At 43.5% G+C, this 14,600-nt stretch overlaps 1 protein-coding gene across 5 annotated transcripts in view; it reads right to left on the bottom strand.

The window, feature by feature from the left end:
* AMOT (angiomotin) overlaps positions 1-14,600 on the bottom strand; it is a 61,550-nt gene that overhangs the window by 20,202 nt on the left and 26,748 nt on the right. For all 5 annotated transcript variants that reach the window (XM_075763654.1, XM_075763652.1, XM_075763656.1 and 2 more), the window contains 4 exons: positions 12,395-13,313; positions 5,373-5,826; positions 3,411-3,555; positions 1,911-2,003 (listed from right to left, as the gene is read on the bottom strand). In XM_075763654.1, the coding sequence (XP_075619769.1) occupies positions 1,911-2,003; positions 3,411-3,555; positions 5,373-5,826; positions 12,395-13,266 (1,564 nt within the window). In that variant the 5' untranslated portion in view covers positions 13,267-13,313. The remainder of the gene's footprint in view (positions 1-1,910; positions 2,004-3,410; positions 3,556-5,372; positions 5,827-12,394; positions 13,314-14,600) is intronic.

A 14,600-nucleotide genomic window follows, 5' to 3' on the forward strand; every position in this document is an offset into this window, starting at 1 on the left:
GCAGCTATGTGTTTTAGGAACAGGGCAACTGCCTTCATAAAAAAAATTAAATAGGATAAAAGAATTAGGGACTGGAGAAATTATCACACAGGGGTGTAAAGCAAAGCCACAACACAGAGCTGATGTCCTCTGTGTATGTTGTCAGTCCCAGCTCAAGCCAACCAGCTACAATGATAACATTAACACACTTGCTGGATACATAACCACAGAATACTCCCTGGAGTGATCTACACCCAGCATTGATGACACCAGAGAAACTGCATTCCAGAAACCAATATCCCACGACAAAGGAATGAGGACAAGGAGTGGAAGGCTTGAAAAACAGGAACTAGATCCTGGGTGTTAGGACAGACTGCATATGGAATACACAGGCCCATTTGTGCAAGCATGTGCATAACTATATTTACAGGACCACAATTATTCCCTTTCTTCTGCCAGCAGAGAGCCAGGAGCAAAGCTTTAGCAACACGGAGTAGCTAAAGATTCCCTTCTGCTAGGGAATCAACGCAGCCCACACACAGGTTGCAAAACAAACCTGTCCACCAACAGCACCCAGAACTATGCAGAGCAAACCCTGACTGTAACTCAGAGCTAGCCTGTGACATAAGACACAAGGACAAAGGCGAATGTCACCACTTGCCCATTCTTTTGCCCATCTCTCCCGTCCCAGTATTTCTCCTCCACCCAGGAAATGAGTTGCTGACAGTGTCAGCATGCTAAAACGTATTGCGGAAAATGGGCGCAGATGAGACAGGGTGGCATTACGCCAGCAGGTATCAATCAATGCCAGGAGTCTGCTTGTTAATCTGAAAGTGCTTGCAGCAAGGTTTTTGGAGGTTTTGTTCCAGACTTTTCCCCAAATGAGTACTGCTTCACTTGACAAGTGCCTACAGCGCCCCTAAAAATGCTGGGGCCGATGAAATGTAGCACTAAGGTTTCCATGTTCATCCAAAAGGAGAAATTGAATGTAAGGCCTCACAGCTTTGACCTTCCCACCTCTCTGGGCGAAACTGTGAACCTCAAAGTCCACCCAACCAGTCTGAATGCCAGACTAAATTCACAGACTGTCCACCGCCACCAGGAGTTTTGAATTCACACCCTGACAGCCATCTGCTTGCAACGTAGGCCACAATGAATAAGCTAAAGACAACACAAGAGAGGGATACCAGCATTTGTCACAGTAGAAGCAGTGTGCGTTACACCACAGAAAATCTCTATTTTGCAATTTTACTGCATTACCTTTTTATATAACAATTGCAGAAAAGTGAGCATTGTCAGAAGGGTGGAGTACACTATGGGATGAGAGAAAAGTTGGCTCGCTGCCGTCAGCCTCAAGATATTTCAGTAGAAAGGAAAAGCAGCATTTCACATCCGTCATTTTGGTTTGCCTTGTGATAAATCCACTGCTGTGGACAGAATTCATGACCCTTACACAGCCCAGCATACTGCAGGCAGTGTTCGTCCCCTTCATTTTTGCTGAACTGGATAGGGCAGTGGCAAATTAAAGAGGAAAGAGATAGGAGACTACCAGGTTCCAATCCCACTGGCCTTAACTTATACCAGGACTCTTGTCAGCCTGGAAAGGTTTAATTCCAAAGCTTTCAGGGAACAAAACAGGTGGACAAATTATCCTGTACATTATGGGGTAAACACTAATTTTGCAGTTTAACTGCAAACTACATTTGCTCCAAAATCGCTAACAAATGCCATCAGACAGATTTCACATACTGACACAAAAGGAATTCTTGAATCCTTCCTCCTTTCTCCACTGCCAGTTTTGAACTGTCACTGCCCTGATTTCTCTCTCAGTAGAAAACCAACAGATCCGAACTACGCTAACCTGCTGCATTGTTATCCTTCCCGGGATGACCAGAGTGTTTCTACTGACCCGTAACGATTGCGTAACTCACTTTGTGCAAAGAGTTGAGAGATGGTTTTCCGATTGTCTTCAGACCCCTCAAATTCCTTCTCCGCAAGCTGCTTGTTGGCTGTCTCCATACGTTCTGCAAAATTTTTCAACAAAAGGAACACTAAATAATTAAAAACTTTCAAGCATTAAGTCACGTCTGCTCAGGATATTTCTAATGCAAGCTAGGGGAACGGATCTCCTAATTCTATACAGCCAGAAGTAAAAAGCCTATCAGAAGCTGGCACTCACTTTTGAAATGTTTCTAATTAAGTCCTTGAGAAAATATTCTCAATGAGACAAAACAGGTTACATAAAGTTCCAAAAAAATTACTTTAAACAATTGTAACATATAAGTAGTTTTTTTTCAATTTTTACAAATGCTCAGACACCTTACTTTTCCACCCAAATAAATCTTACCATGTAATTAAAATATTTCCTTATAATTCTCCACTAAATCTTAATATTTAGAAGATTAAATCAATGTTGTCCAATTACCTGACTTTAGGGAAAAGTGTAAAACCCTACGGGCAGCTTAACAGTTCTGCTGCTGCAGGCTGTTAGAAATTTATATCAGTCTATGAAAATAAGCATGAAATGTTTATGCTGTGTTTTATTATGAGTAAGATTATTTAATGTAGGCCTTTGTGTACTGTCCTTCTCGATAGCACTGAGCACTGTATGGCCTTATTCTTGGATGCAAAACAATTTCTGGGAACACAGCCTTAGTAAAGAGACACAGGACAGTGAGAGCGGATGACATGTAGGACAATCAGAGGGCTTTAATTAAAAAAAAATTAAACTTGCAGTTTAAAAAACTGATTGTGCACCTTTAAACATCTCAAATTGCAAATGTTTTTTGCCTTTCAAATGAATGTTTAAACTTTGACCCATGCTAAGGTCAAATACCATTCAACCTCACTCTCTGCTGCCAACCGCTGTACTGCCTCAGCCTCTTAGCAAGAACCAGACACTAATAACATCTCACTCTGGAAAAGGAAGGGAGATCCAAAAAACCAGATGCCTACGTTGATAAGGAATGACAAGACCTTCAGGAAGAACAGACAGTCTGCAGTTTGTATGTCAGTGCAAAAGGGTCACTGGACAGGAAATAAAGTGAACATGCCTGGTGTGGGATTAGGCAGTCAGCAAAACGTCTTTCCATTTGTATAAACTGAACAAATTGTACAAATTGTGTCTAGGATATAAGACAAGAGAGAATTCCAGCCTTGCATCTGGTTTATGGTATTTGGCTTATCACATGTTTCTTCTCAATGAGAAACAGGCTGGAAATGAGAGATTACAGCACTCTCCTAAACCTGTCTTTTCCATACTCCCAGCAAGCGCTTAAGATCTCAGACTACTGAACATACCTGAGTATCCTGTCATGTTCTAGTTGTGTCAACAGACACAGTGAATTCTGCAGCAAAACACTGTCCTGCCAAGTAAGTACAACAATAAAAAACCCCCAACCATTGAAGAACAGAAGTTTTACTTCATTCACCTCTGAGATCCCTGTTGAAATCATGCAGCCTACGAATCTCTCCTTCCAGCTTGTTTCTCATGGCCTTTTCCAGGGCATCCCGCTTAGAGGATGATTTCTCCAGGTTTTTGTACGCCTCTGAAACTTGCTGAATTTCTGTTTCCAGCTGCAGTGGAAGTGAAAACAAGCACTTACCATTTTATCACTAACAATTCTTTTCATTCAGTCTCAGAAAGGAGATTACTTTCTCTCAAGTTTTCTATATTGAAAGAAACCTACACCTATACATTAAGTAAAACGACAGAGTCTCAGGCTTGTGATGGATCCTTCTGTATAAAGAATACCAAGGGCTGAAACGAAGATCTGGACTCTCCTTCCAGACTCTGTTTCCCCAATATGATCAGAGCATAGATATAGCAAATTGAAGAAGTGCAAATGTCATCTATTTTTCTCTAAGCCTGGGGCAGTTTGGCAGTACTGTTAGTTTGGGCAAAAAGCATTTATAAAAACAGCTAACGCGGTATCAAGTTGAGTAAGTAAAATAAAACAAGAAAGGCAGACAACACTATGCTAAAAAAATGCTAGCTGCGGATCTTGCGTTAGTGATGAACTCTGCAGATCTGTAATTGTTATGGTCCAAAATTCACAACAAAACCTCCTGATGTTCTATGTTTACACCAACTTAGCTGTGCTTTTAAATATTCAATTTACTAAATGGGGAGAAGGAAACACGCAGTAAAATATGTTTTATCCTTCCTTCTAGCCTTCAGCATAAAGCTTCTCTGGTCACCCAGAGCAGGTGATTCACTTCTAACTCTCCTTACCAGGCATGGTTTGCATCCCTATGGAAGTATGGATCCACATAACAGCAAACCCCATCAGCACTGTCTACACCAAGTGATCAACAGGGCGGTGGAGGGAAGTGCATTTTTATCCTTCTTTCATTATCAGGAAGCTGTCAAACATTTCTCTAAAGCATTTCCTGGCTAGGAACCTTCCAAAAAAAATACAACAAAACAAACACATGTCCGCGGAAAGAGGTAACATAGGGAATAACGAGTGTGAAAGCCACAGTGGTCACCTGAACTCAAACAAGTGTTTTAAGCAGCCATACATTTTTATGGCCCTGGAAACTGCTCAGTCCAAAGAGCACAGCAAGGCCCACAGAGTCCTAAATTACAAGTAGCATCAGCCTTTTCACAGCTGCAAGGCAGAAGCAAAGCTGACCTGCTGCAATGCTTTAAACCACTGGTCATCAAGAAGTTATTTCTATGAGGTTGCAATGAAAATACCTCTACACGTGCACGCTAATGATGGGTCTCATCGGGATTTTTTTTTTTTAAAAAACATTTTAGCATCACTTACTCTACTTGTTTCATAAAGCCAAAGGTGGCAAATAGCTCGATCCAAACCAAGATACTAAGTTTTCATGGAAGTTGTGTGGTATTGAGGGAGTGACAAAAGAAGTGTTAGTCTCAGTCTTGCAGTCCAAATGTCTTTAAAGTAGCCATGGCAGCAGTACTTGTCTTGCACACTGTCCTGCCCACCAGTTCAGCAGCAATATCCCGTTGCCTCCTTGAGTGACTATGGTCTCGTGTCATTCCAAACAGCCCCTTCCTGCAGTCTCTGAAGTCTTTTAGACTGATGTGAAAATGAAGCCTGCTGCTATCCTGGACATAAGAACACTAGCTTTAATTTAACCAAGGAAGCCAAACAGTCAGCCTCTTCAAGACAGCTGATGAGGAGGCTCTTTTTTGCACGGTCAATAAGCTGTTAGAATAAAACTGACGGCTTTGATTCTATTTTCTGACAAAGTTAAGCTGCTGCCCAAAGGGACAGGATACGGACTAACCAATCTGCATATAAAAGACTCTAAAGTAGATAATCAATCCCTTAAGCAAGGAATGTAACAGTTGCAGATTAGATGATTTAATTATGGAGGATACTAGACAAGGAGAGTGCCTGATATCCAAAACCACTCACCTTCTGCAGCCGGGCTACTTTCTCATAACACCCATCCAGCTCCTGCCGTAAAGATCTGTTCTCTTCTGACAGGATTTCCACCATCTGCTGGGCCCTGGAAACTATGGCAAAAGGATCTACTTGCATCTGCTGATATGGGGAAGGTATCTGCTGAGCCCGGGTCATTACTGAATAGGAATCGCCTTGCTGCTGCTGCGGGCCTAGGAAGGGCTGGCATAGTCGGTACAAATCTCCCTGATGGACTTGGTTGGACAAGAATGGCTGCTGGGTCCGTGGCAGAATGCCAGGGTCTCCCTGGCTTGGAGTCAGAGGTTGCTGATGCTGGGAAGGGGACAGCCTGGATGGTGGCGGAGACTGAAGTAAAGTCAAAGATCCCAGGGATGTCAAGGAAGAAGTTGGGCTGTGGTGGTGAGGTGGTCTCTGTTGTAACTGCAGCTGCACATCTGGGTTCTGCCTGGAAAACAGAGAGCAGAAGCTCCATCAAAGCCATGCAGAAGATGGTGCACAAACCCAGTGACAAGGGTGCACAAAGCCAGTGACAAGGCGTGGGATGACCTGCATAGCTCCTATGCACGGGTCTTCCCACACAAAAGACTTGTATGTGACATTTTCCTCATTTTTATAAGTTTGGTTTTTTAAAATGCTGCAAAATCAAATCATTAACAGAAAATACATTCTAAGTGCGCGAAGGTCTTTCCTCTTGAGCCTATTTTGTACAGAAACACTCCATCAACAACTACCGACCAAAATTATTTTTATAACTTTGATCCATACTTTGTGGGTAAAACAGCTAAACTGAGGACTGTTTGGAATGGGCTCTTTTGTTCTGTCCTGAAATGTGCCATCTCTCATGGAGAAAACAATGTATTTTCTTATGCAAGTCAGGATACAGAGTTAAAGGGATTGGCTGAGCTCTATGCTAGTATGTCAGCACCACTGATTCGAGCTTTCTGAAATATCAACCAACAAGCTCCAGCGTGGTCAAATGAGACAGTTAAAGGCTCTGAAAACCAACCTAAGAATCAGAAGCAGCCTTTTGATTCAGAACCACCCTAAGCCCTATGCAGTAGGTATGTTTACTGCTCCTAACAATAACCCCTATAGGATATCAAAGACAGATCTAGCAATCTGTAACATGGCTATCTCTGAACTAACTCCAAGCTACATCAGCTCACATTTCCCAGGGGCTGGAGATCCCCAGCTCAACTTTTGCTGCATTAGCCAAGTAAGAAATCTTTCTTAGAAGATTGTGTGGATTTATCGTGCTTGGATGACCTCAGCAGGCAGGTTTTGCTTCCTCCTCCAAAGACATTCAACCTTTAACTTCTCTGGATGTTCTTTATTCTAACAGTTGAAGGCACTCCCTCTCCATGCTGCAGCCAGTCTCTTCTTAAGCACAAACCTCAGCCTGGTGCAGACCCAGTCTGGCACTTCAATGTGTTCTGAAACACTCCTATTCTTCTGATAAAACTTCCCATCCTTTGCGATGCAGTTCAACCCTGCAGCTGGAAAAGCACATACTGTTGTTCCACCTGGCCATAGCTGCTACAGAACACCCCCATGGTTGTCTGCGCTCACAGGAAGGACCCGACACTTGCTCTGCTGAGCAGAGTAGGGGTACTGGATGCACAAGCCAGCCCACAGCATAGCTCTCCCACCACACCACGAGTGTTAGTGGCATGTCAATTGACAACAGCAAGCATGAAGCTGAACTGGGAACTAAAGGGTTACACAACAGGCTTCGCCACTGATGTGCAAACACTCAGCATCATCCTTCCTGTTCTCTGCAGAAAGAACGCATCAACTCTTCGTACCCGTCCAAAGAGGAAACGTCTGCATTACTCACATCTGGCTGGCAGTGCATGTAGGAGTTCGTACATTCTCAGCCCAGCGCAGGGTTCGTTATTTCAATATCATGCACCTTATGTCTCATTTTCCCTGCTTTCCAGCAGGGTAGGTACATAGAAACCTCCAAGCTGATGCTCAAATTCCTTAACAGGGAACCAAATCCAGCCTTTATCACTTAGGAAAAAACAAGTAATTACTCCTCTAGTTACTGTTTCTCTCTTTCTCACACTCAGGTGACTGTGGTCCTTGCCAGCAACATCATTTCAGGAGCTGTATTTCCCCAGAAATGAGCATATGCAACGTGAGGATCTCAGGGGTCACGCAGAAGAGAGATGTGCAATTAATTTCCTCGGGAATGTTCAGTTTAGCAGCAGCAATTTGGTTCTTCCCCTCCTGGGAGGTCAGCTCTACTTATCGTTGCATTTATTTCATTACCTTTATTTGTGAGTTCTCATAATGAATAATGAGGCAAAACCATCACATGCCATGCTCAAGGTCATCTGGTTTGTCTCAGGTGGTTTCCAGCTCCTTTCTTAGCTCACCCAGTTATGTGCAGAGTTAAAACTTTGCATGTTCAGAAACCGCTTGTCTCCTTGAACTTAATCTTTACCTAACGTCACGCACCTCTGTTTTGATGTTATAATCAATTAGGGAATAACCTTGCTGTGACATTTAATCTATGGTGACCTACAGAGGTTAGATCAAGAGAGATACGTTGCCAGTCTGCCTCACAGATGCAAAAACACACCTTTCCAATTCTGAAACTACAAAATGCTCTCTTCCGGTCTGAAAACAACCTGAAGCAGTTACTCAGAGAGACTGACTCTGCTGATCTCAGTGTGTTAATATTATAAGCCTATTGAGGACTATCTAGATGCCAATGTTAACAACTGGAGCTATTTGACTAAAAGCATCTCATTATTCTGCCATCAGAGACGCACAGGCAGTACCTTGCCATTTCTGCAGGACCTGAGCATTAATGAAAGGAACACAAAGATGGCCAAAGGAAAACAGCAGCAGCAGCTAAATTCTCAAGGGACAGTCTTTGTACTGACTTGCCTGGTGAAGACATATAAAAATCTACTGTAAAGAACAACTCTAGGAAATCATCGCTGAGTATTTCTAAACAAGACACATTTCCAAGATTTCTAGCATCTTGGCACTCACATCCAAAGCCTCTCATAATCTTGAAATTACACCAGTCTTGTGGGTTCAAGCTAAAACATGAGAGTTGGGAACCTCTAGTTCTGTTGCATTACGGCATTAGAGCTTCCAAAATGTCACAAATGCGTTTATACTCCCAGCGAAATGAGATAACACAACTGAGGTAATATATCCTACCTTTTAAAAAAATAAATAATCCTAGTAACCTCACAGTGACAACTAGACCTTTTAAGATCTTGTATGGAAACTTTTACATATACAAAGAACTTTTTAGCAGCCCCGCTACTTTCAATTTTGTCTTATAAAATATTTTTATACATACATACATATATATATATAGTGGGTTCAAAATACCTGGCTCTCAGATCCCTCAGATTAACATGAGAATTGTGGAATTTATTTCTCTGGTAAACCAATTTTGGAGTGAAGGATTCAGAAAGGTAAATGAACACAACTGGACTTTTCAAGATTTTTAAGCCAGACAGCAAAATTTTAAGGTACAAATCACTATTGGGATCACCTAACAGAATTGCTGATAGAACGGTAGGAGAAATTTCCCCTCCATGAGAGAATCAGTCCTCGGGTAACCCCGTAGTAGTAATTGAAATTACATCCGAACTAACCACTTCATGCAAAAATGCAGAAAGACTCTCAAAATACACAGAAAACAAAATTACACAATCTCCTTCCATTTGCCTCAGTGTCATAAAGACCTGAAAAGCCCAAACATGGGGAAAAAAAATGCAGAGCAATAATTCCCACAAGTGTTTAAGTTTGAAAGCATAACTTTAAGGGCCACTTCATTTTGAAGACTGTATCACGCAAGAATCTCTGCTTCCTTTACAGTCCCTGGCGCGTATCGGAGAAACACCACGTGGGCCAAGTACAAACCTGGATTTATGGCTCTGCAACTACAAGGGTCACATTAACTTTTAAGTTATGAAGACAGAAATATGGAGTAAGGGCAGTTCTGCAAGCAAACCTAGCCATCAGGAGTCCTGAGGCTGCCAGGATTGCAAACATCAAGTCACGCAGAAGATCTGCGGGTAGAACAACAAAGTGGGGAGGACAGAAGAATGAAGAGATCAGGAAAGGTCTCCGGCTTGTTAAAATTTTTTTCTGCCTTCCCAACTTCTCCTGCCTGTTTCATGTTCAAGAAGCTACAGTTCCCCTCTCTTCCACAGCCCTCCTGCACAAACCAGAAAACACTGCAGGAGGGAGCAGACTCTACTTGATTAGACAGCTGAAATCAAACCGATGCATTTTTGTTCTGCTTCCTAGTCATACCAGATTATCCCCCACTTTGATGCTGCTCAGGGAAACACAGTGCACAGACATGATTTACTAATTATGGGACAAATTCTGCAGACCTCCTTCTTAAAAACTTTCTGTGAAGTCAATGGGATTAATCACCACAGCAGGAGCTCAGTCACTTGGGCTCTGAACAGAGGATGGCGCTTGAATCAGAGAGACAGCGAGCTTCCTCTGCACCCAAACCTGCATCCACACGAGCCTCCTCTCCTCATCTCTCACTGTGCTGCCACGGGAGACCTTGCAACCCCAGAGGACACTGAGCCCAAGGCACCCATCTTCTCCTCTTAGACCTGAAGGTTTGTTTTCATCACCAATGCTAAAGGGGAGTTGAGATATTAGGGAGAGAATAGGATTTTGGAGCTTCACATGCAGCCAGCCCTCTTCTGAACTTTCTTTAAAATTTCCAAATAACAGCACAGATGCCTCCGGCATGCCCAGTATTTACATTAAACCAACATCATTATGAACATATATGTGTTCCCAAACTTACACCGCCCAAGAGCAGGTGAGGCAAACTGTTTGCAGACTGGTTTAAACTTACCACACAGCCCATTCCTTTCCCAGACTGGGGAGGGTGAAGCATGAGAATGCTGTGAATTCCCCAATGTTTATCTTGCTCAACGAGTTTTATTTAACCGCATCGTTAGGTCACCCTCAAATTCCCCCGAACAATGAGGGGAAAAACCCGCAGAAAAGGGTGTGGCTTCACGAGCAGAAAGAAGGGGCTTTGTTTCCTTGACGCACAGTTCAAAAAATGCACACATTTACCAATCCAAATTAATCCCGATAAACACAGAGCTGCAGTGCAGGAAAACTGGAGTCTCTGAAAATACTTTATCACTCCGGCAAGGCTGCAAAGCCATTTGTTAGCACAGCCTGGTGTGAGGCAATGCACCCCAGAAAGTTGTATGTCTTTAAAATCCTCACACCATTACCCAGCTGCACCTTTAGTAACACAGAAGGTTTCTTGTCTAAATGACAGTTTCTCTTAAAGTGTGTGGGAGAGGGAGGGGAATAGAGGACTCGCTCCCTTCCTTTGCTACGCTGCTCTGTAATTTATGGATTAGTCTTGCAATTGTTCTACTGCTTCAGCATTTGCTTGCAAAGGAAACCTCTTCTCTGTGCAGCTATTTAGGTTAAAAAGTAACCTCATTAGATTCCCAATGCTTTGAAGACAAATTTCAGTTGCTTCCCCTACTGGAAACCTTGCCAGCTGAACCTTTCTCCTCCCTCCCTCCCCCCCCATGTTCTTTCAAAGCAGCCAGGATCCATCCAATACAGACAAAAATCACCCTGTCTAGAGGAGCTGACTGTTGGCGTGTTTTCAAATACCTCTCCCTTAAACAGCAAGCAGGCTATGTCTCAGATTCACTATATATAATATTACGAGTATTTCTGATGCAGCATAACCATTAAGGATCTGTTTCCCTTTCCTGTGTGCACAGAGATTTGAGGCCTTTGAATTTTCAAAAACATTTGCAACGAGCTTCTACAATCATTACCCCCCCTAAACCCTTTACTTCCCCTTTTCCTGGCCTCTTTATTATTTATTTAGCCAGATCAAAGAGCCTTTTCATCAGGCTTGTATGCTGCTGAAGTCATTTCAGATCACAAACAATGGTGGACAAACTCTGAAAATAGCTCCCCATAGGACTAGGAAGGTTCTGAACAGATTCAAATTCCCCAAAGCTCGGACTCTGTTCCCAAATACAGACTGGTTTCTTCTTCGTGCTCCCCCTCAAAACACAACACAATATGTGCAAACACAAATGCACAGAGACCTCACCGTTTACTTATGTAGCAACGCGCTCCTGTTGCTCCTTTGTATTATCCTTTTAGCTTCAAAATGATGCCAAAATCATTATACCAAATCCCACCTGGTCTTGGACAGAGATGAGAAGGTAAGGAAACAGGTAAAGCAAAGCCGTGTTTTTAGCCCACCTGAATAAAACTTCATCTTCACCCACACGGACGTCAGTGTTTGGCTCAAGCCAAATCTAGCTCCTTATCTAGAGGAAACCCAAACAGGCTGAGATTTCCACTGATGCAAGAAAAATTAGCAAAAGCTAAACAAGCAAGCCTGGGATGAGGCACAAAGCATGCTCCATTTTCCACTCCTACACTTTGGGTCCACTGCAAATAAAATTAGAAAAACTCTAAAGGACACATAGGTGATTTTTTTGTTACCTGCACCATTATTGCTTTCACTCACTTCCTCCTTTCCTACGCAGCATTTAGGTGCAGTTTAAACCTAAAAAAAAAATCTTTTGTCTGAGCAGATGTAATTAAAGAACAGCTTAAGTCTTGCAATAAGTACCTGCAAGTTTCTACAATGAATCACATCATAACTTTGGCTTTTGTAGCAAACCTTTCATACGGCTCTGGAGCCTTAGCATTAAACTTCCCCATGCCATAAAATCAAGCTGGCTTGTTTTGGCTGTTTTTTCCATTTCTGGTGGGTTTTTTGGTTTGGTTGGGTTTTTTTAAAGAATCAGGCCCCTCTAGGTAAGCCACTGAGACAGGTTACAGTTCTTCCAGGCACAGCCTGTAGCTTGAACACAATAAGTCACCTCACATAATAAAGATGGAATCTTTGCTGAAAGAAAACCTGCCTCAGAATGGAGGGCAACGGACCGAATTTTATCCTGTATTTCCTTACGTGGCTGTCACGGAGTTCCTTTTAAGATCTTGCTTACCTGACTGACCCATACTCAGGGGGGTGTTGATACCTCATCATAGGCCCATCAGATCTTCCCTGCTGGCTCATGCGATGATCGCTATAGAAATGTCCCGAGTCCTGTGGTTTGCAGTTCATAGACGGGGTGGACACATTTTTGTAAGGATACTCTGGAGGAGGACCCCGCTGCTCCATTCCTTTCATGTTGGGCTGGGAAGGGGGCTGCACTGAGTTCTTGTAAAACTCATTGGAGCCAGAATTTTTATAAGGGTCGCTGGACTGCTGAGGAGAAAGTGGGGAGAGGGGGGAGAGTGGGGCGCTCGTGACAGGCGCGTGGGCCTTGACACCACTGGTGGCCAAGGACAGCTGCATCAGCCTCTCGCTCAAGGAGCGGACGTGCCCTTGCTTGAGGTCCTTAAGTCCTTCATCCTGGTGGACCTTCCCTGGGCTCACCCGCTGAACTGTGGGCCGCCCTTCAGTCCTCATCTTTTGGTTGGTGACCCCCGTTACATAAAATGCTGCCCCGACACTAGCATGTGGCTGGCCCCTGAAATACTGCGACTGGACTTTGGCTTCCTCATAGGTCGGGAGATCCTCGCTGTTCTGAAGTCGCGGGGAGAGCTGCTTCTCCATGATGCTGTTGTCCACCTGTATCTCCTGGCCCTGGGGCTCCTGACGGGCAGCATGAGTCACAAGCTGGTGGTCTTGGGAGCTCAGCCCTTCGTTCTGAGATGCTGGACTCCCAGTGCTGTTGAAAGGGGGGGCATTTCCTGTGGCTTGCTGGTGTAAGGCAAGGAGGTTACGGTTGTCATTTGGGTTTCCGTATCTGAGCTGCTCCTGCAGCAGGCGCTGTAAAACTGTCGTAGCTGCTTGCTCTTCTGAATTCCTCATCTCAAACTGTGGTGCCTTTTGGGTGGAATGTAAAAGCTGCCCTTGACCTAAGGAAAGGAGACACGGTTATTAGTGCCTGAGTGGATCAAGCAAGAGACATTTAAGAGCAATGGCTTGAAATACAGAAAAAGAGCAGGTTAGATTACCAAAGGTTCCCATAACAATGGGGGTCATTTAGGCCCTTGACCTAAGAAGGACTTGCATGCCAGGGGGCAAAGCCTGGAAAGGTGATGAAAGGTGACTTGCAAGTTTATAGGAATATCAATCGACTACAAGCTGTAGGGATGCATGCCGAATATCTCAGACAGCAAGGCTGCTTTCAGGCAGAAAGGAGACCTGTAATTCACAGGATGACAGTAAAAATCCCTAAGAACTGTTTGCTTTACATTTAGGGCTACCAACAGTGAAATAGTTCCCATATTTCCAGGCAGACAAGGATTAAAAGGTGAAATCAGCAATTTGTCAGTTTTCGGGAGAGGAAAAAAAAAAAAAAGAGGCCTATTAAGATAGAATGTGGTTCAAAGGAAGTAAAGAAATCTCTTAGCTTAGATCATTTAAAGCAATTAATGAATACCTCATTAGCCAGCAGGTTTTTAGAGTTATGAAATACCCAGAGTGAGATCAGCACCTAGTCTCCCTGCTGCAGAAAACTCTACTTACTGGTGCAAGTGAGGACTCTGTAACTTCCTGCTATACAAAGGCAACCAAATCCTGACACATCTAAATATTGTCAGCTGAATGCATGCAAATGTAAGAGGAGGAAAACGAGTTGTCTGATCTAAGAAACAGCAAAAGACCTCTGAGTGGCAGGAAAAAACACTGTGTACCAATGAGAGAAACACAAAGACCCAATGTCAAGCACATCCTAAGGATAGATTAAGTCAGCCACAGTGATTACACTTCACTCAGTCTCCCAGCGGAGTCAGGAATTTGTCATGGAAACTCAAGCCCATTGGCCTTGTATGAGTTGAAATATCCAAAATTAACGATACCTTTGAGACATTTAACTAAAAGCAGAGGTACTTTTGAGCTAGAACAGTTCAGAATAGAGTGCATGTTTTACTTGTTGGCTAAGCTGTGGCTCTGCCCTGACAGCAGAACGCACGTTGGTACTCTAGCATTTTATTTTGACACCTTTTTTCTGTATAACATTGTCCGTCAGCAGAAGGTAACTTGCTCCCAACAGCTTGTTCCATGGCAGAACCAGGGATGGTCTGCAGGAGTCAGGAGACCTGAAGGGTCTGCTTTATCCTGTGTCTCCACAACCACGAAGCTTACTCCCTCGGGGCAGGCAACCACAGGAGTCTACCCCTGTAACACAAGGCCTAAAGGCA

This window comes from Balearica regulorum, chromosome 11 (genome assembly GCF_011004875.1).
Source record: "Balearica regulorum gibbericeps isolate bBalReg1 chromosome 11, bBalReg1.pri, whole genome shotgun sequence".
NCBI lineage: Eukaryota > Metazoa > Chordata > Aves > Gruiformes > Gruidae > Balearica > Balearica regulorum.